The 21720-nt window shown below is 40.2% G+C and overlaps 1 protein-coding gene and 1 pseudogene across 1 annotated transcript; both read right to left on the bottom strand.

Moving 5' to 3' along the window:
* Nucleotides 1-7058: 7058 nt before the first annotated feature.
* On the bottom strand, nucleotides 7059-8075 carry LOC109997371 (trace amine-associated receptor 13c-like; annotated as a pseudogene).
* Nucleotides 8076-11728: 3653 nt separating this feature from the next.
* Nucleotides 11729-15633, bottom strand: LOC109997370 (trace amine-associated receptor 1-like). Its single transcript, XM_065960510.1, has 3 exons — nucleotides 15106-15633; nucleotides 12436-12724; nucleotides 11729-12366 (listed from the first exon to the last, which is right to left on the bottom strand). Exons 1-3 carry the CDS (start codon nucleotides 15631-15633, stop codon nucleotides 11729-11731), a joined length of 1455 nt encoding a protein of 484 aa, XP_065816582.1.
* Between the last annotated feature and the right edge of the window lie 6087 nt (nucleotides 15634-21720).

The following is a 21720-nucleotide window of genomic DNA, read 5'->3' as shown; positions in this document are numbered from 1 at the left end:
TATCCATGATCCCCACTGCACCTTTTCCACAGTCAGTTTTTGACCAACCACAGATAGGAAGTTTAGAAAGAGGCAGAGGAGGAAATTTCCAACAGTCTTCAGGAGTGTGTCATAATTGTGGACAGCTAAGCCATTTTGCTTGTGAATGTTACAGAACAGAGGAGATTTCAGAGGAGTATGGTGGATGTTGAGGTTGGAGAGGACTTTTCTGTTGTTTACAGGAAAGGTCAAGGAGTTAGATTTATGTTGAAGGAATTGTAAGGTAGAATAGTGAAGGTTCAGGAAGTAGAGAGTTAAGTGAATGCTCAGATAAGGAAATTGTTAGACCTGCTAGGTCTGATGATTTAGAAAGCACATGGTTTAGCCCGAGTGCAAGGGGGGAGTTAGGAGAAAGATTAAGAAAAAGTATGGTTTTTGGGTACTGTATTTGCATGAGCAGATTGATTATGTCATAGGCAGGTGTACTATCTGTCTAAAAAACAACGTTCGTAGGGGTGTGATGGTTCCTCCCGGTTACATTCCAACGCCAACAGGTCCTATGCGTGAGTTAGTTGTGGATTTTGTTGACAGGATAAGACCAGTAGGAGGTAAAAGATATATGCTAGTTGTTGTGGATAGATTTTCAAGATGGGTTGAAGTCTGTCCAACCAAGCGGAAAGATGCTCAGTCTGCTGCCAAGTTTTCAAGTTTTTGTGTCGTGAGGTTATAAGCAGGTGGGGACTCCCAGACCGCATATCCTCAGATAATGGGAAAGAGTTCGTAGATAAAACAGTAAGACTAATTCTGCAAAAATTGGGAATTAAACAACGTCTAGGAGCTGTTTATCATCCGCAAAGCCAAGGTGCTTGTGAAAAAATGAATGGTGTGTTAAAAAACCGCATTGTTAAAATCTGCCAACACACAGGTTTGAATTGGGTGGAAGCGTTTCCGCTGGCGTTAATGGTGTGTCGTTCAAGTGGGCTCCGTGATTTGCGCATGACACCCCATGAGTTGGCAATGGGCAGACGGATGCCGACACCTTGTTTGCGTACAAGTGGCAAGGGTCCAAGTTTAGCCCTTTTAGAAGATGAAATGCGAGTGTATGTTAATTACATGGCTGCTTTACATAAGAGAATATACACATATGTCTCTGACAGGCAAAAACGAGAGGAGGTGCAAGAGAGACTCAATGAGCAAAAGACGAATGCAGTGCAACCTGGAGACAAGGTATTCGTGAAGGTGTTTAGGAGGAAGTGGTTTAATGAACGCCGCGAAGGACCATTTAAAGTAGTCCGCAGTACGGGAACTGCAGTCCAGGTTAAAGGGTCTCCTACCTGGTATCATTTATCACATTGTGTTAAAGCGCCAACAGAAGAGGTTCCACGATCACAGAACCAAGATGTTGAAAGCGCAAGAGAGCCAACAGAAGCTGCAGAAGCAGCAGAGGTTCATGCAGACCCCCAAGGTCAAGACCCAGAAGAAGGGATTGACCATGTTGGGGCTATGCATGATGATTTTGATTACACTTTTGATGATGTCAGGGATGACTTGTCAGTCCAGGAGCAAGAAAGACGATTTGGTGACATTGATTTACAACATGTCCCAGAAACAACAGAGTCTATTTCTCAAGAGCATGAGTCGTCAAAGGCTCCAGAGGGCTGTGATGCCTCTACAGGAAAATCCACAGACCCAGTTGGGCCAAGGAGTCCAAGGCCAACCCGAAGAAAGGTTAGACCAAAACGTTACGAGGACTAGAGTAGAAGTGATTTTGGGAAAGTCAGTTCAGCTCCCATGTCAGTGTACAAAGGAAAATAATGGGAAAGGGAAATTCCGAGTCCAGTGGGAAGATAGCCATGGTAAGGTTATTGATTTATTGGGGACATCACCACTAGAAAAGTATGTGTTGCTTAATGATCGAAGAAGGTCAAAGATTGAGGGAGACTGTAGTCTTTATTTACGTAGATCTCAGATTGAAGATCAAGGTGACTATAAGTGTACATATTATGACCCAAAATTAGTAAATATGGGAGAGCATAGTGTCCAATCGGGGTTAGGTTACAGAAACAGTATTGTGACTTTAGTGGTACTAAATGAAACTAGAATTGCAAAACCCCTGGTTGTTGAAGTAGGAAAACTGTCGACTACCATATCAACTCTCCCGCTGATTGAGAAAATAAAGCAGACATCCACCTTTTCAAAACTGAAGGTTACTGACGTTACAGAGATATTGCGTTTAAATACAGCTGAGCCTCAGATGATTTCTACAACTCAAATTCCTGTAAACATTGTGATTAAAACTACGTTAGGGAATTCAGCACGCCTTCCATGTAAATGTGGAAAATGGAATAATGATGGTAATAATTCCCCTAATGGGAAAAATGCTCGTGGTGAAGAAATAGTGCTAACAGGACCTGAAATTAATAGTGTGCCTCGTGATCAAGAAAGTATATTTTGTATAATCACATAAGGTTGTTTAGGGTTGCAGACGACTGTACACTTGTCCTAATCAATGTAACAGGGGAAGATCAGGGAGAATATACATGCACTTATTTGGATCCAGAGTTTAAATTTGTACCATATCACAATTATTGGGTAAAAGGGTATAGAACTTGTAAGATAATGCTTGTGGTAGAAGGCCTAGATCCTATTGAAGTAGTTACGGTGGCTAAAGAGGTTCAAAAGCAACTAGTCACTCCAAGGGTGACTGATGAACAGATGACGTCTACTACTGTAGCTCAGAGAATAATTAGTAGTATTAACGTATCAACTTTGGTTACTACTCTAGCTGCGACTTTGGTAAAAAAGGATGTTACAACAGCGATGATGACAATTTCTACTTCTGTTACTCCTAGTAATTTTACAAGTGAGGTTGTAAAGATGGGATCTACTATCAACGAAACGATGATGAGTTCTTCGGTGTCTACAAAGTCTGTAGGTATGATGTTGACATCTGTTGCTACATCTACATTAGTTAAGGCAGCTGAAACAATTCAGATGACTATGTCGAATCTGATTGATGATTTTGTAGATGCTGACGGGACATCAGAAGGCATGACTAAACATCTTCATGCATTAGAGAAGCATGAAACCCAATGGAAAGCTTATGGGTTTGATTCCTCGGTGTTGCAAATTGCAGACCCGTGGGCAAGTAGAAATATGTGGTACCAACAGTTGACTCACTCTGTTAGATTGGCTAGTAATTTGAGTGGTCCATGTGTCGTGAGAGTTCCAGCACCAGGCACATGGCCTTCAATTCTAGAGACGGTACCAGAACCTTTAACTTCTAAATGTCAAAATTATGCGCTATCGTGGTTGGTATTTAAGCAACAAGCATCAAATGATTATTGGATGGCCGTGTCGGTGCATCTATTTACACCTCAACGTCATTGTGCTTGGTTGAAGAACTTATCATATATAAATCTCCTTTATCAGTATGAAGATATTACGACAGCAGTCCCTGATCCTATGGAAGTGACACCTGTGAAGGTTAAATCTTGTTTTTGTTCAAATGGTACTCATGGTGGAGATGGTATGTTTATGGGAATATCAGAATGTGATAACTATATGATGCAATTTGGACGACGTGATCGAAGGGCTATTGATGACATGTATACAGTGACCTTTCATGCACCACATCGCCGACTGAGTAAAACTCTAAGTGTAAAGAATCAAACTTTACCGGGTCATTTTACCATAGGAACATTTAAAGATATCTGGTGGATTTGTGGCGATAAGGCATACTTATTTTTACCTTATGGTTGGATTGGATGTTGTTATATGGCACAGTTGAAACTTCCGTATGATGTTTTTGTTATTCAGAAGGGACAAGGGTCTGATCAGGATAACTCTACGACAATCTCTGGCAGTAGAAAGAAAAGAGATTTGGCACAATTTCACAACTTGGAGTCTTATCATTGGAGGATAAGTTTGGGAGAGAAATGGGGAATAGGATTGTTTCCATGGTATGGTGTTACATACTTAGCTGATCATATTGATAATATTACATATACCCTGCAAGGGTTTGCAAACGAGACCATAAAAGGTTTTGAATATTTGTCAAATACTCAGAGGAGTCATCGATTGACGTTGCTGAAACATGACATGGCTCTTGATTACATTTTGGCCAAACAAGGTGGCCTCTGTGTAGCTTTGAATCTAACTGGAGAAGCCTGTTACACTTTGATTCCTGATGCCGCTGACAATATGACTAGTGTCATAGATGCATTGAAACTCATAAGGGATTCATTTGGTCCATCAGAAAGAGCGGGATGGTCTGCAAATACCTGGTTACAAGACCAATTAGGACCAGTAGGAGCTATAGTGGTTCAGATTTTGGTGGCTACCCTTCTATCACTGTGTGTGATGTTTTGTTTTTGTACGCTGTTGTTGACCTTTGCTAAGGCTATGATATTGAGATGGGTAGGAGTTGTGATGCCAGGAGAAAACATTCAGATGCCGCTACTGAGTGGTAATGACCTAAGTGAAGGTGAGGAGGTCATAGAGATTGGAGAGAAATATCAATTTTTGAATATCTGAATTCAACATTGACTCACTATTATTTTGTACTGGAAGTGAATTGATAAAAGGGGGGAATTGAATATGTTAATCATGTATATTAATCATGTATATGTTAATCATGTAGTGGAATAATGTGAAAGTATGATACAAAAATTAATATTTTTGATGTTTTGTATGTACAAAGATACTGGCTGTTGATTTTTCTTCCCAGGATGATATTTGGGAGACCAATGTGAGGGTGGCTGATTGTCCAGAGATCCTTCCAGATTAATGGAATTGAAACAACCAAATTTAAGAAAATAGAGGATGGAAATGGACATCATGATGAGGGGTTTCGATTGAAAAATCATTGAAGGTTTATTACAATGTAACTTGTATTGTTGATAAAACATTTTGTATGTTTTACTTTATAGTAGATATTTTTAGCAAGACATATTTTTCTGGAACTGTATAAGATGCATATATTGGGACCTCAGGTGTTTTCTTTCTTTATCGATCCTTAGGGAAAGTGGTGTTAGGTAGGGAAAGGTCCATTGGAAGGTGCGATGGGTCGACCAGCCTGACTTTGGACAATTTTTAGATTTTATTTCTGAGGTTTTAAATGTATGCATTTATATATCATCCTAAAAAGTTTTCATAACCGGTTCTACGATCTCTCTGCTTTGGCAGATCGTCAGCAAGTTAAAATCCTTCACGATCTAAGATCGTTATATCGCCCACCACTACTTGAAGGTGCGCATCGCTGTTGCCTAGCAACTATTGTTTATAACGCTCGAGCCAAGGAGGAAAGAAAGCTTACCCGCCTAAAACCATATAGAAACTTCATCTGACACTGGCTCTGAGATTGAACCTGAGAATGATACAGAGATCATTCCTATTCGCAAAAAACGCCGGCTGCTGTTCCTGTGGTTGTCGATAAACTATTCAAATTTCAAATTCATTAGAATTTAATGTTTGTGTCCTGAAGTTTATTATACCTTTCACAACATTACAGATCCATTTATTCTTATATTTGATATTGATTATTTAAATGATATGCAAATAATTCGTAAACAGTCAAAATGACCACTACGGCCTTTCTAGTAGTGATAGAATGACGGTCGTTCTAGTGTTAAATGCCTGCAACAGAACCCTGAGGAGGCATTAATAAAGAGGCGGAAGAAATAGGCACTGATGGGAGACTTCATGTTATCCACTAATAAATCTTCCACATTTGAACACTCAGTCCAAACCAACAGATTACATCAATAAAGACACCACTGACAGGTAACATGAAGTTTCTGTACCTCTACTTTTCACTTTGTGTTTGACTTGTGTACATTTCTTCATTACATGGTCCACAGACTTGTGTCGTACTGTAGTCCTCCCACAGAGCCCAGTCGCACTGACTGACTCTTAATGATTAGTCAAAAATGGCTGACAGCCAGACTCAAGATTTGGGTCGGGAGATGTAGATACCAAAAACAAGACATTAAAATGGCGATATAAACCGAGAAAAATATTTTATGTATGCTGCTAACTAACCAAATTCCAACTGTGACTGGATGTCTGTTTGGTGTTGTTCAGGTTCAGGCGAAAAGAGACGCAGTGATTAAACGGCAATCAATCACATCACATTTACAGATGACTGTTGGAGGGTGGTGAACTTTAAACTGATCTAATGAAAAGATGACAAACGGTGAATGATAATCGACTTACCTGCTGATGACTGATAATTCAGGAACTACAAATATCACCCTTGATGAATGTCGGTAAAATGATTCAACATGATCAAAACCGGGGATGCACTGTTGCCTCACAGCAAGAAGAAGGCTCCTGGTTTGAACCCTTGGTGGGACATCGGCCTTTCAGTTTGGAGTTTGCATGTTCTTCCCAACAACAACTAAAGACAGTTCAGAGGTAGATTAAAAAAAAAAAACATGTGGCTCTGTTTTGGGCATGTTGTAACTTTCTTTGAATGAGATTATTGCCTTTTTCTGAAAAGCTGAGAGAAGCTTCTCCTCATTGTTTCTTTTTAAGTGTCTTTGTGAACTTTCTGTCTGTCTCCTCATCTCTCAGCTGTGATATTATATTATATTTAAAGCCTAATTATTGAAGCCCAATTGATTAAACATATTGTCTTACTGAAAAGAATAACAACAACAAAACAAATAATAAAAAGGGATTGTAAGGGGGAAAGAATGTTTAAATTGTGGTTAAAAAAAGGAAAAGCATTTAAATAAAATGGACTGGTTATAAATGAAACTAATAATGTGACTGTGGCACAAAGTGCCCGCAGTTACAACAATCCCCCACTAGGTGGTAGGCTTTAACAAGGAATTTGTCAGAGGCCCCAGCAGCAGCCCACAGACTGCAAGAGGTCGGAGGTCAGGCTGCCTGTAGAGACCGTAGACTGTAAAAATAATGTACGGGACAAGGCAAATAGTATCATCTGAACCTGCTTTTTTTGCAAAAATAATACATGAGGACATAACTATGTAAGAGGATACACATTTATGATTGAGGAATGTTTTCAGGTTTACAACGAGGTAAAAGCATTTCTTAAACTTCTTAAAGCTGTGTCATTTAAGAGATACATTCATGGTTGAAGAATTTGGGCTAAATATTTTCAGTGTGATGATACAGTAGAAACACTTTTTGAAGCAGGGATAAAACAAGGCATAAATAATTGGGTTCAAGGTTGAATTAAAATAGCCCAACCAAACAAATGTTTCAAAGACAGCAACTGGTGTGCTAAAGCCATTGTATGCATCACCTACTGAATTAAAAAAAATGGCATCCAACAGAAGATGAATGCACTAAACACAATTCCCAAAGTCTTTGCAGCCTTGTTCTCAGATTGTTTAATGACCCAAATTCTTCCTCTGTCCTTTGAAGAATGTTTCACATCTCCAATCTTTTGTAAATGCTCTTTAGCTACAATAAATATTTGAGTGTACAGGCAAACCATTACAATACAGGGAAAGAAAAAGACAATAATACTGTCCAGGATTCCCCAAAGGTGGTTAAAGAGAAGGTTACAGCTGCCAAGGCAATTAATTGATTCTATGTAATCCTCCAACCCAGCAACATTTGCCTTTGAGTAAAGTAGTCCAAAAGAGTAGACAGCAGCCAGTGCCCAGCTGCAACATACCATAATCCAGGCCACTGGCATTGTGATCTTCATGGAGTAATGCAGAGGATCGCCTATAGCTTCATGTGTCTATAGCAATGCAAATTAGATGGAAAATAGAGACACTAGTAAGAAACATATCAAAGCTGGAGTGCAACTGACAGAAGACTTCCCCATAAAACCAGCAGCCATGAACAGTTCTGATGGCACTGAAAGGCATCACAATAACACCAACTAGTAGATCAACCAGAGCAAGAGATAAAATAAGCACACTGGTAGAATTATGCAGCTGCTTGAAATGGCTAATTGACACAATGACAACTGTGTTTCCTAAAATTGTAATCAGCATGCCTAAAGAAAACAATAAATAGAGGATGAATTTGGTCCCCACACTGAACTGTGTCAGGACACAAGAGGCATTAGACTCAGGAAAACAAAATTGCTCCTGAGAAAATCCAACTACCATCATGAACTAAAAACATATACCAATACATTAACTGAGATAAAGAGGCATGCACTGGGGAAGTATGTAGAGAGGCTATCTCGGTCTTGTAATAAAAAATACAGTGTCTTAGCACCGCCTACCCTGTGTCACATATTTGGCCATCCAATCGAAAGTTCTTTGGACAATGAAAATCATGAATAAACAGTCTGTCACACACTATTCAATTTGGGAAAATTTGTTAAAAAGTAGTCAGGAATTTTACAGTTTACCAAAGTCAAATTCCTTGTGTGTTTAAGCATAACTGGCAAACAAAGCTGATTCTTATTCTGATTCAACAAGGTAAACATTTATTGTTATATAAATTATTACATTAAAAAAATATGCCATACATCTTGAAAAATAGAAAATATACTGTATATATATTCAAGGCATGATTGGTGGGTGGGTAAACACTGCTGTAAGTTGTATATATCCGCTGAGCATATGCAAATCATGTGTGGCCTTGTATGTGTTAAATCAAAATGTTCAGACTGGTTGAAACATAAAATCCATTTGGTTCACTTTCAGACTATTTACAATTGCTCCCACCATATTGGAAGATTACTGGAGGTTATATTACTGGCTGAACAGAGAACATCAACATCGAAATTGACTGGATGCATAGAGCATCCAGTCAATTTCAAAATGAAACACAATCAACAGACTCCTGTTCATTATCCTATCACGGTATCAACAAAACAGGCACCAAATTCGAAGCAAATCGATCATAGAAAGACAAAGTAACCTGTTTTTCGCACGTTGTTTTCTTTATTACCGTGCAACCTTGTAGTTGTCCTGTGATCTTGTGAGCCTGCGAGTGCTCATGACTGTGGTTACCTTTCAGATACAGACCCAGTAGGTCAGGCAGTGCCGTCAGATTGAACAAAACCATGGAGGAAATGGAAAAGGGATCTCGTGAATAGAACTCGTTTACTTTATTGCTGTACAGCAATTCACTTTTATTGGGAACATTGACACCCGCTCTGTCATGTGGAGGAGGCAGTGTCACTTGGTCAGTGAGCGTGTAGATCTGCCTCGCTCTGCTATTCAAGTGTCAAAGGGAAACATGTAGAATTCCGGGATTCAATCTGAGCTGTTGTATATCACAAATCTCTCTTTTACGCTACTTTTATCTACCTACCACCGTGGATGGCAGGTTGAGCTATCGGTGGCATCAATGTTGCCCCATGTGTGCACAACAACCAAATGTGTGTAATTAAAACATGATGACAGTGTTGCAAAAATCTATTTCATGGCAGAACGTTATACAAGTGACAGTACTGACATGGGTTTACTATTCGACCCCAACTCAGAGTAAAGCTTTGTTTCCTTTATAACAAAATGAGCCTGCAGAGGGTGTTATGATCTGATTTATCCCAAGTGCCCTCCTTTGGAAGTTTTCCAGGAAGATTGAACCAATAGGACAACCCTGGTTGGTCCTAGAACAAGCTAGGATGAAGTTATCCCATCTGGCGAGGGAACATCTTGGAATACTCCAGTAGGAGCTTGAAAACATTGCTGGAAAGATATACAATTGTCTAACTGCCCTGACCTGCTTTTATGGGATATGGATGAATGAATAAATAAAATATTTATTTTTGGGCTCTTTGTGCCTGGATAGATAGGACAGTGGATATAGAGAATGGGTAATGACATGCGGGAAATGAGCCACAGGCTGGATTTGAACCTGGGCCACACTAACCACTGCACCACCAGCACCCAAATAAATGCACATTTGACAAGTGTTTTCAAACTACGTACTTGGAAAATCAGACCTTGGTGAGAAAAGGGCAGTTAGACCATGACTGACATTAATAAAATCTGGTCCTCAAACGTTGTCCAATTTGATAGAATATATTCCCCAGTTATTATTTTTTTATGTTAAGATCCAACCATATCACCTTCCTAGAAAAAATGTCCCACTGGTAGTCTTAACTTATAGCAACAAAGCTAAGTGCAGGTCCATGTCAGGCCTGTGCCAGCCTATCTATAAACATTATCGAAAGGGAATGTTTTCAGCCTACTCCTAATGTATAGGATGTCTTCCTCCCAGGACCAAACTGGAAGATGGTTCATCAGAAAGTAGGCTTTTAATTGAATGCTCAATGAATGCCAGGGCTAACCGGACCTGAGCACATTTACCTCTTGTACACACTATAAGCACAGATCAGAACGCTCACACTAGTCAAACAAACTGGACTTTAGGGTTGAAGCATGCTTGGGCACGGCACAGATTGTTTAGTATGAGTGTGCCCTAAGACTGCACTATGAGCACCCTAGATCTGTAAGATATGATGGCGCCTGCCCATCAATCGCTTTGTAAGTGAGTTAAAGATTTTAAAGTCAAAAACCCTGCTTAGAAATCAAAAATGCTTTTGCTTTTTCAGACAGGATGTGACTGATTTTAGCAGTCATGCAAGTCAAAAAACAATTATTATAATGTATTTTTCTGTGAAAGTTGAAGGATCATAGCCTTGTTTATACAGTGGTGGTAGAGGCAGATTGATGCCATTTAGGGATAATTCAAAAAGTCTCTCAGCTGTTAAGGCCACAAAACATTAACATATTTAAAACATGCATTTAGTTTTGGAAACTAAATAATTTGATGTGATTTCTTTAAAAGGGATAATTGAGTATCATCTGCATTATCATGGTTTAGTTTTGTATATTTGAGTTTCCCGTTTTATCCCAGTGTTGCTTGTTTCCCTTGTGTTAATGTTTTCTAGTGTTGATGGTTTCCTAGTTTTGGATTCAGTGTTTCCTGTTTTATTTTGTAATTTCTTATCCTCGTGTATCTCTGTGTTGTAGTGTGTTTAGTTACAATCTTGAGTTCTGTGTGTCTTTTGTGTTTCATGATTCAGTTTGTAGTTGTCCTCAGTGTTTCATGTATTGTATTCCTGCCTCTGTGTTCCTTCCCTTGTGTTGTCAGATCATTGTTGTAAGTTCTGAGTAGTTGTCCGTCAATGTCAGAGTTTCAAGTGTTTCCTTGTTTTACCTTTTTTGGATTTTGTTCTTGTAAGTTTTTGTTTTGCAATTTTCCTCTAGCCTTTTTGTTAAAATAAATCGTTTTTGTTAGTTTATTCTGCACTTGGGTCCACCTCTTTGTTTTCCCACATCTATGACATGCATAACAATATAAAAGTGAACTTTTTCCAGATTATTTAATTTTAAGCCTGGCTGCAGGAGTTTTAAAATCCTTCCCAATTTTGAATTCTGGTGGCATCACACACATAAAGAGAATCTAAACACATGTGAAAATCTTGGCACATCACATACTAACAGGACTTTACAAAGAGTATCACCTCATGTGACCTCACGTAAACAATGGAGCCTGTGGTTTAATCAGGATTATAATGATTTGTGCTGAGGGGAAGAAAAATTACTGCTTATTACTGTCCCTCGTCTCTCATGGTTATTGTATTCACACACAACTTCCACCAGACCCCCTTCATGACGTAATTGTCAAGATGTTAAATTCTAAAAATCAAACATTTTTTTAAATAAACTGATCTCAGAGAAGATTGGGGATGTAACAGATCTATTTGAGCCAAATGACACATTTAGAAACATCAATTCAGAATCATTTTGCTTGTAAAATAAATACTAACTACCCAAAAACATAACGAATCATCAGTTCAGTCATTGAAAAGTGTTGTCTCTGAAATGTCAGATTTAAAGATGTTACCTGAGGTCAATAATTTAAAAGCCTTTCTGAACCAACTATAAAAGAATGCATATATTATAGGGTTCACAGCAGAATTTAAGAATCCCAACCATACAAGTGTGACAAAAAATGTTGGCGGTATTGAGTAACTAACAAAAGGATTGATGATGTTACAAACAAAAAATGGAGACCAAAAGCACAGAAAACCCCCCATTACAATAGCCAGGGTTTTAGTGGCCTTTGTCTGGCTTGTGTTTGATGTTTTTACTGAGTTCACACATCCTGCATTCTGAATGCTGCAAAATTGTCTACGTGCTACAAGGTAAATCTTAAGGTAAACACAAAGCATTATTATTCCGGGAAAGTAAAAGTTAATCACTGAGGAGACAGTACTAGACACTCCACTCATAAACACAACACATCCTCCTTCACATGCAACATGGTTATAATAAAACTCTTCAACACACAAAATATTTAACTTTAGAAAAATCATTCCAAAGCCTACAAGAACTGAAAAACTCCAACAGAGCAGGATCAGGATCAACACAACATTCACTGATATTTTACTTCTGTAAAGCAGAGGTTGGCAAACAGCGTAGTATCGGTCGACTGAAATGAATAACAGATTCAGAATTGATGCTGAGCACAACGTGATATCTGAACTTATTGAGACTTTACAGAAGAAGTCCCCAAAATACCAACAAGTCTCTATAAATCGAATCATTCCAGGAAACATGACTATTATCCCTAAAAGCAGGTCAGACACAGCCAGAGAGAATATCAGGTAATTTGTTGGAGTATGGAGCTGCTTAAAACAAGCCACTGAGAAAGTGACCAAAAGGTTTCCACACACTGTTAGGATGATTATGACCCCGAAAATGATGTAGAGGGTAACACGTAGGGGTATGGGATAATTTGACTTCAAACACGAAGTGTTTCTGGACTCAAAGCAGCGTTCTGGCTCCATCTGTTTGAAAGGAAACGAGAATTGAACGAAATAGGAATGGATTTTGTTGAGAAAAAGAGTAATGGGACTAAAATTTGGATTATGACCAGTGAATCAAAATCAGGTCTCAGCTGTCTATTTCTTTTGGTTCATGATTCTGCACACAGTTTAGAACTACTTTGTAAAACATTAGGTTTAATTAGGCCTACCCCATTGCTAATAGACAGTCTGCTCAATTACAAAAACAAACATTTCTTGACATTAATTTCATCTTCATAAAGATATTAAAAATATGAGCATTACATACTGTACATATAGATACACACAAATCCTACACTTACCTTTCATAGTTAGCAGGACAGTGTGGCCAGCAGAGCACAATCAGCCACAAATGAGGTCAGCTTTTTTTGTACCAAATGAGCTCTGCCTCTGTGGCCAGTAAATTCAGAGGCTAAATAAAAGACCTTCAGAGATGGAGGTTGGACAATCTGTCCCAGCAGACAGAAAAAGAGATACAGCAGGTAGTGAATGTCCCTTCACAATTCAACAATGGGATTCTTAGCTGGAAGTTTTAAAGTCAATGTTTTTAATGTTTGGCTGGAAGTTTTTTACAAACGGCTGACAGAAATCACTTTTCTTGGATTAGTGGCCCAGACGACCAATGACAAAATGGAATTGATGTCAACCCCTGTGTATGTGTTTAACAATCATAAAATGCTGTTTGGGTTCTGATTAAAAACTAAAACGAGTAGCTCCCTGACCTGTCAAACCTACCCAGTCAGTCTGCATGATCAACCTGCGACAGAGAAGATAATTATGGCTTACTTGTATTCTTAAAGAGATAGTCCAGATTGTAATTTAAAGGAGCAATATGTAACTCTGGCACATAGCGTTTAAAATTGATACTTGAAACTACATTCATAACATTAGAGAGAGCTTTCTCCCCCTTGAATCGATCCTTATGCAGGTTGCCATGTCAGGGACACTGAAGCTTCAGTGTTTAGCCAGCTCTGCATCAGTCTTGAACATTTCTGCGTTCTAACCTCTCTCCATTTTAAAAAAGCATCTCCAATATTGATCCTAGTTTGAGCACGTTACTGCTCGTGGAGCTAATTAGAAACTTGCAGAGGCTTTTTAAGTTGGGTAGAATCAGTTTTATCTGAACCAGTTCGCTTTCCCGCTTCCAAATTGGACTGTCAGCACCTGTGTACCTGTGTTTTTTTTTTAATTATTATTTGTTTTTTTTACTATTACATGCCACAGCAAGTTGCTCCCTGACCTGTCCAACCTGCCCAGTCAGTCTGCATGTGCAACATGCGACAGAGAAGATAATTATGGCTTGAGCGTAGTCTTATAGAGATAGTCCAGATTGTCATTTAAAGCAGAAATATTTAACGCTGTCATGCTGACATGTAGGGTTTAAAATTGGTTCTTAAATACAAATTTAAAACATTGAAGAGAGCAGTCTTCCCCGCCCCCTCCTCCCTATTATCAATCCTTATGCAGGTTGCCAAGTTTGGGACACTGAAGCTTCAGTGTTTAGCCAGCTCTGCATCAGTCTTGAACCTTTCTGCGTTCTAACGTCTTACCATTTTTCAAAAGCATTGCCCGCTTCCATCGCTTGCATTAAACGTCTACGGTGCAGCTGTGCAGGTTGTGTCTTGCCGCAGGTCGTCATTACTGTCCATTCATTACTGTCCTCCCTCGTCTCTTGTTGTTATCATATTCACACACAACTTCCGCCAGACCCTTTCATGACGTAATTGTCAAGCTCTTAAATTCTAAATATCCAACACGTTGGAAATAAATTGATCTCAGAGCAGATTGGGGACATGGGGTTCATCTTTATACCAATAAAACTACAAGATAATCTGACCTGAGCAGCCTTGAGTCGGGAACGACCCCACGATTGTCTGGAAGGGGGAATTGGACCTCAAATCGGCCCTCTCCTGCAGTCTGAGCCAGGATCCAGGAAACATATGTGAGGTGAATAGATTTAATCCAAGCTAAAACCTTAACTAACTTTTTGCAAGTATGAGGAGTTTATTGTTCACACATCAAATCTAACATTGAACTGGACATGACTATCATTTGTGTCCAGTGCAACACTTACATGCCCCTTAAGATCTCCTTCTGAGACAGTATTTCTTGGAGCATCCACGTTATTAGAACCCTTTCGCATCGTCAGCAGGAATCTCAGGGACTCAGGTGTTTCGCCCCTTAACCTGAACACCTTGCCTGAGTGGGGCAGCGAAGACTGACTAGCCTTCATCTGCAGAAGGGTTCCAACTGTGGGCTCTCTTCAGCCACAGCCATCTTGAGCTGGACGTGGCTGCAGCTGCAGCTATGTCCCTGGTGGCATTCTTCAGCTGTTAGAGAGGAGACTGGAGGAAGTAGCGCACCGATTTTGCTGGGAACTCGCCGCTGCCGACTTCAGTGGGGTAGCTGGTTGCATGCCACCCCTTTAAAACAGCTTTGTCGACCAGGTCTTGGTACTTGGCTTTTTTCAGTTGGTGGGACGTGGCTAGCCTTTCTTCCCAGGGCACCCTGAGCTCAGCAACTATAATGGTTTTTGTGCTCCTAGAGAGCAAGACCATATCTGGTCGGTGGGAGGTCACTGCCACGTCCTGTGGGAAGACAAGCTTCCTCTTCAGGTCCACTCTCAACTCCCAGTCGGAGGCTCGTTGCAAGGTAGAGGGTGGGTTCTTGGCCACCATGCTGGTCTTATGAGCCTTGTCTCCTTCCCTCACAAAGGTTATGGCTTCGGGCGGTTGGGCCTGCTTGTTGTTGGCTTTGACTCGCTGCTGTTCCACCCATTTGACGATTTCCGTGAGGACCTTGTCGTGCCTCCATCTGTACTGCCCTTCTGCCAATGCCTTTGGACAACCGGTCAGGATGTGGTTCAGTGTACAGGAGGCTGCTCGACCCATCTTGGTTGCAAGATGGGTCTTCCTCTCCGCCCCAGATCTTCAGATTTCTTGGGGTTGGCAGCAGGTCAGTCACAGAGCGCAGGAGAAAGCTCAACTTCCCTTGATCTGTCTGCCACAGTTCCTTCCAAGACAGCGGTTGCTCCTGTGCCTGGTCCCACTGCGTCCATCGACCCTGAGAGGCAAGTCCGATCGCTTTCACCTGGCACTCCTCTTCTGCTGCCTCACAGACTCTTTGCACCACGAGGCCTCTTCTGGCTCTGGCATCAGCCCTGCTCCACCTCTTCTCGCTGTAGTGTCCAAGGCCCAGGCGTCCCTGGCATACCACGCCCATGATTTCCTGGTGTTTCCAGTGGGATTCTGCTTCCATCACAGCTTGCTGGGGCTTCCACTTTCTGCCGCATTTGATGGTCTTGCTTGCGTGTCTTACTTTCCCGTCTTCAGATGAGAGGAGTGTACTGACTGCCCTTGCCTTGGTGGTTTTAAACTCCTCAACCACCGATGAGACTGGAGGTCTTGCTGTACAGGTTGATTGCGCTGAAGGATGGGGGGACTCCCAGCCATTTCCGCAAGAACTTGCTGCACAGTCTTTCCATACCTTCCACCTGGGACATGGAAAAGTCGTAAAGTAAGAATTAAGTTTTGTAACACTTTATAATAACCATCATGTATTAAGGGTAAATAAGGGTAAACAGATAATTAACCATAAGTTAATAGTTATTTACTGTTAACAAACATTGAAATGATAGTTGCTAATGTTTGCTAATGATTTGTAATGCTATAATATATCTAATGTTAACAGTTTATTAATGCACACATTATAACATTGTTGACCGTGATCACATGGGCCAGCCTGATAAGTTGAAAGTTTGAAAATCAAACTAATATTAAATATTCTCATATAATCATGACGTTAATGTTTTTAACTGTATGAACCAAACCAATACCAGGACGAGTGCAACATGCAAGATCTCCATGATTCTTTACTTTTACTTTGCGATTACCACTTTACCCTGCCCCAGGCCTTTTTGTTTGAACAATCTTTACTTACGTAGTTTTGTTTACAAATTCTGGGCCTCTTGCAAAAAGTGCAATGTGAAAACGAACCGCACCAAACCAAAAAAGAAACGTTATATTTGGTCCAGACCAACGAAAGCTAATTTCAAGGTCCCATATTATCCTTTTTCTGGTTTTATATGCCCTTTAGTGTGTTTTCCAAGTGTCCTGTGCATGTTTAGGCACATCTATTTGCAAAAAGTCAAAGTCCGCGGAAACGCGGCTTCTCCTACGTCCTCCTGATAGCTGTAGCATTAGCTGCATGTAACGCTCGGTTCTAGCCCCCCTCAATAAAAATTTGTCAGTGCGACGTCATTGTCAGTGTGAGATCACTGATCTAAGTCCATTGGTTCGTTGTGGCAAGCCCAACAGCTCATGTTGAAATTTCCGAGAAGCGTGCTGAGCAACTGACCAATAACGACAGAGTGGATCGGCAGACCAATCAGAGCAGACTTGGCCCACGTGGGGTCTAACAGTGTGGGCTCAGCAGAGTGTAGCTGACAGACTCAGAGCGTAGAGGGATCAAGGAGGAGCAGTACATGAAAACAGGCGTTTTTTTTATATAGCTATAGTACCAGACAGTACAGCCGTATGTCAGGATGCTCTCGATTGTGCAGCAGTAAAAGTTATTCAGCAGATCGCGAGGAAGTCAGTTACATCTCAGGGTCCTCAGGAAAAAGAGGCATTGCTGTGCTTTCTTTATTATGTGTGAGGTGTTGAGGCTCCAGCTCAGGTCCTCTGAGAGGTGCACTCCCAGGAACTTAAAGCTGGTGACATGCTCCACCTCTTCCTCGTTTATGTGCAGACTGTTGTGGGGTGTTTTTTGTTTTTTCCTGTAGTCAATTATTATTTCCTTGGTTTTCTTTGTGTTGAGGTGCAGGTTGTTGTTTTTACACCACCCAGGGAATGTTTGGACCTCCTCTCTGTAGGCCGCCTTGTTGTTGTTGGAGATCAGTCCTACAATGGTGGTGTCGTCTGCAAATTTGAAGAAGGTGTTGGAGCTGTGGGTGGGTGTGCAGTCGTGGGTGTACAGGGAGTAGAGGATTGGACTGAGGACACAGCCCTGGGGTACTCCGGTTTTGAGGATGATGGTGGAGGAGATGCTGTCTCCCAGCCTGACATGCTGAGGTCTGTTAGTTAGAAAGTCCTGGATCCACAGACAGAGGGGGGTTCTTAACTGCAGTGTGTGCAGTTTGGTGACCAGTTTGCTTGGCTGGATGGAGTTAAATGCAGAGCTGAAGTCGACAAACAACATTCTGACATAGGTGTTGGGCTGTTCCAGGTGGGTGAGGGCAGTGTGCAGTGCGAGTAAGATGGTGTCGTCTGTGGATCTGTTGGCCTTGTAAGCGAACTGGTGTTGATGTGTGACAGTACCAGTCTCTCCATGCATTTCATGATTACCGGTGTCAGGGCAACCGTCGGTGTCGGTGGTGGGGGTGTTGAGGCTTTGTTTGTAGTCTGTGATGTTCCTGATGCCTTTCCACATGGAGCGGAGGTTGTTGTCTTTGAGGTTGACCTCAATCTGCTGCTTGTATTGTAACTTAACAGTTTTGATGCCCCTGTTTAAGTCTGCTCTTTACAATATAACAATTCATTTAGCAGATGCTTTTATCCAAAGCAACATACATCAGAGAGTAAGCACACTAATCCATTAATACACCACCACCGAAGCAACGGGAGAAATGCAGGGTTAAGGGACAGGGACACATCGGATATGTTGCTCAGCTGGGGATCGAACCCTCGATTTTCTGGTTGAGAGGCGACGACTCTACCAACTGAGCCACAGCCGGTCTTCTTCTGCTGTGTGCTTCCCTGTCCCTTGATCTGAATGCTGCATCCTGGCTTTGAGCAGCACTCGCACTGTTGTTGAACCAGGGTTTTTTTTTGGGAAATACTTTGACCTGCTTCTTCGTGGTCACATTGTCCATGCAGAAATTAATGTAAGACAGTACTGATGAGGTGTGGAGCTTGATGTCTGGCTCCTCAAAGAGCTCCCACACGGTGTCCTCGAAACAGTCCTGGAGTGCAGAAGAGGCTTCCTCACTCCAGACCTGCACTGTCTTTATAGTGGGTTTTGATCTGCTGATGAGGGGTTTGTAGGTTGGTGTCAGGAACAGGGATAGGTGATCAGATTGTAAACTTTTGGCTTAAGTAAATTTGGGATTTTCTTTTTGTTGTCTGCTTTAAAACACTCCACAGTCCACAGCATTCATATAAATATGCTGGTTACCACTAGCTTCACTTCTTAGTGTGTTTTGTTGTTTCTTTATTTCTTCAGATTGTCTTGCCATATTTATTGCTTTTTCTAGATCAAGGTCTTTTTCCATTTGTATGCGTTCTGAGAGTCATGTGCCAGTCCCTGATTAGCTCATCATGTAGCATTCCATAGTTACAGTGTTCTGCTAATGCAAACAGGGCAGTAACAAAAGCATTGACAGTCTCGTTCGCTTCTTGTTTACGCATATTAAATGTTGCACGCTCATACACCAGTCACGTCACTTAGCTTCAGGCCTCTCAAAACATCATCGGCTTCGTCTCCCATACAATATATTAACGTATTCACCTGATTGTCATCTGACCTTGCCGTTAAATTACTTGCTTGACGGAATCGTTCAAATCTCCGGATCCATTTTGTCCACTCGTGTGGCTTGGCATGTCAAAGGGCTCCGGGGGCTGAATGCTAAACGTGGCTGCGACCCACAATGCATCACTGTCCTAACAACACTGCCTCCTATTGGTCTATCTGTCAAACTATTATTATCAAATAACAATAACACCACACATAGTATGTAAAAAAGGATTTCTAACCATCTTTCAATCACTTAATATCTTGAGTATCCACTACATGTATATGTTTCAAAATAAAAGGAATGTTTTTAAAATAAATAATATGACTGTGTCATAGTTAAGCCTGGGCTACAACTTGGTACTTGATAAAGTATCAGTTATCTATTAAAAAATATTTGTAGATCCTTTAATAAGTATTAATAAAGGATTACAATCTGCAGTTCCAACTTTATAATAACCATCCAAATAATCTTAATAGACGCTTTATAAACTATTTACAAACCATGAATAAATATTTGGTCCATGTGTCTCTGTATTGTTTATAGATAGTTTATAGATGTTTTTTAGATAGTTTATAGATGTTTTCTAAACCATCTCTTAAAGGCTTAGAAATCATTTGGTCATCATTAACAAACACATTATAAAGTGTATAAAATGTTATACTGTGTGCATTAATAAACTATGAACACAAGATAAATTATACTATTACAAATCATTAGTCAGCATTATTAACTATCATTTAATTGTTTGTGAACAGTAAATAACTATTAACTAATGGTTAATTATCTATTTACCCTTATTTACCCTTGATAGATGATGGTTATTATAAAGTGTTACCTTAACTTTAATTACAGGTCATCAAAATGACTCATCAGCTTACCCTGTTGATTAATGAGGGAAGGACTTACTTTAGCTTTAAGTTATTTCAGAAATCTCAGTTGGAGAAAATATTAAAGATATGGTTCTGTTGTGACAGTTGCAACATCTCCTGTTTCTGAGAGAAAATCAGTTAAAGGTTGAAGGTGACACATTCTCCACTAATAGGTTTTTAGCTCTCCAAATGTAAGGACCAAATCACCCTTTTTTTTCTAACTTGAACTTAATGATACCCAATGTGGCGTATTTCAGTGGGAGGATTATTCACAAGTTAAGAAAACTCCAAAGCTTCAGACACAATTATTTTGGCAATGTTAAAAAATAAAATCTATGTTTCACCTAAAGTGACAGTAGCTAAAATGACAGAGCTTCTGTTCATATTCTTGGAGGAATCCCAGCAGAAAGAGCCACTGCATTCTGGTCAACCAACTAAATCAGTGGTGGTCCGAGTTGTTTCCAAAAGATCCATTTGCAGATCTGTTTGATTCAAAAGGCATATTTACAACAATTTCATAAACATTTTGCTTGTTAAAATAAAAACCAACTTCCCAAAACTAAATTTTCATCAGTTTATTCAGTGAAAAGTGTTGTATCAGAAATGCCATATATAAAGATGTTACCTGAGGATAGCAATTGAAATGCTTTTCTGAACCAACTATAAAAGAATGCATATATCATAGGGTTCACAGCAGAATTCAAGAATCCCAACCATGCAAGTGTTACAATAAATGTTGGCGGTGTTGAGTAACTAATAAAAGGATCGATGATGATACAGGTGAAAAATGGAGTCCAAAAGCACAGAAAAGCCCCCATTACAATAGCCAGGGTTTTAGTGGCTTTTGTCTGGCTTGTGTTCGACTTTTTTACTGAGTTCACACATCCTGCATTTTGTATGCTGCGAAACTGTGTCTGTGCCACAAGGAAAATCTTAAGGTAAACACAGAGCATTATTATTCCGGGCAAGTAAAAAGAAATCACTGTGGAGACAGTACTAGACATTTTACTCTGAAACATAACACATCCTCCTTCACATACAACATGGTTATAATAAAACTCTTCAACACCCAAAATATTTAACTTCAGAAAAATCATTCCAAAACCTAAAATAACTGAAATACTCCAACAGAGCAGGATCATGATCAAAACAACATTCACAGATATTTTACTTCTGTAAAGCAGAGGTTGGCATACAGCGTAGTATCGGTCAACTGATATGAAGGAAAGATTGAGAATTGATGCTGTAACCAATGTATAAACAGAACTCATGTAGACATTACAGAAGAAGTCCCCAAAATACCAACAAGACTCAATTGTTTGAATCATACGAGGAAACATGACTATTATAGCTAAAAGCAGGTCAGACATAGCCAGAGACAAAATCAGGTAATTTGTTGGAGTATGGAGCTGCTTAAAATAAGCCACTGAGAAAGTGACCAAAAGGTTTCCACACACTGTTAGGATGATTATGACCCCGAAAATGATGTAGAGGGTAACACGTAGGGGTATGGGATAACTTGACTTCAAACATGAAGTGTTTCTGGACTCAAAGCAGCGTTCTGGCTCCATCTGTTTGAAAGGAAACAAGAATTG

The sequence above is a fragment of the Labrus bergylta genome, chromosome 11 (assembly GCF_963930695.1).
Source record: "Labrus bergylta chromosome 11, fLabBer1.1, whole genome shotgun sequence".
Classification (NCBI taxonomy): Eukaryota; Metazoa; Chordata; class Actinopteri; order Labriformes; family Labridae; genus Labrus; species Labrus bergylta.
The sequence above is the reverse complement of the archived record's forward strand: the minus strand, read 5'-3'. Positions and strand labels throughout refer to the sequence as shown.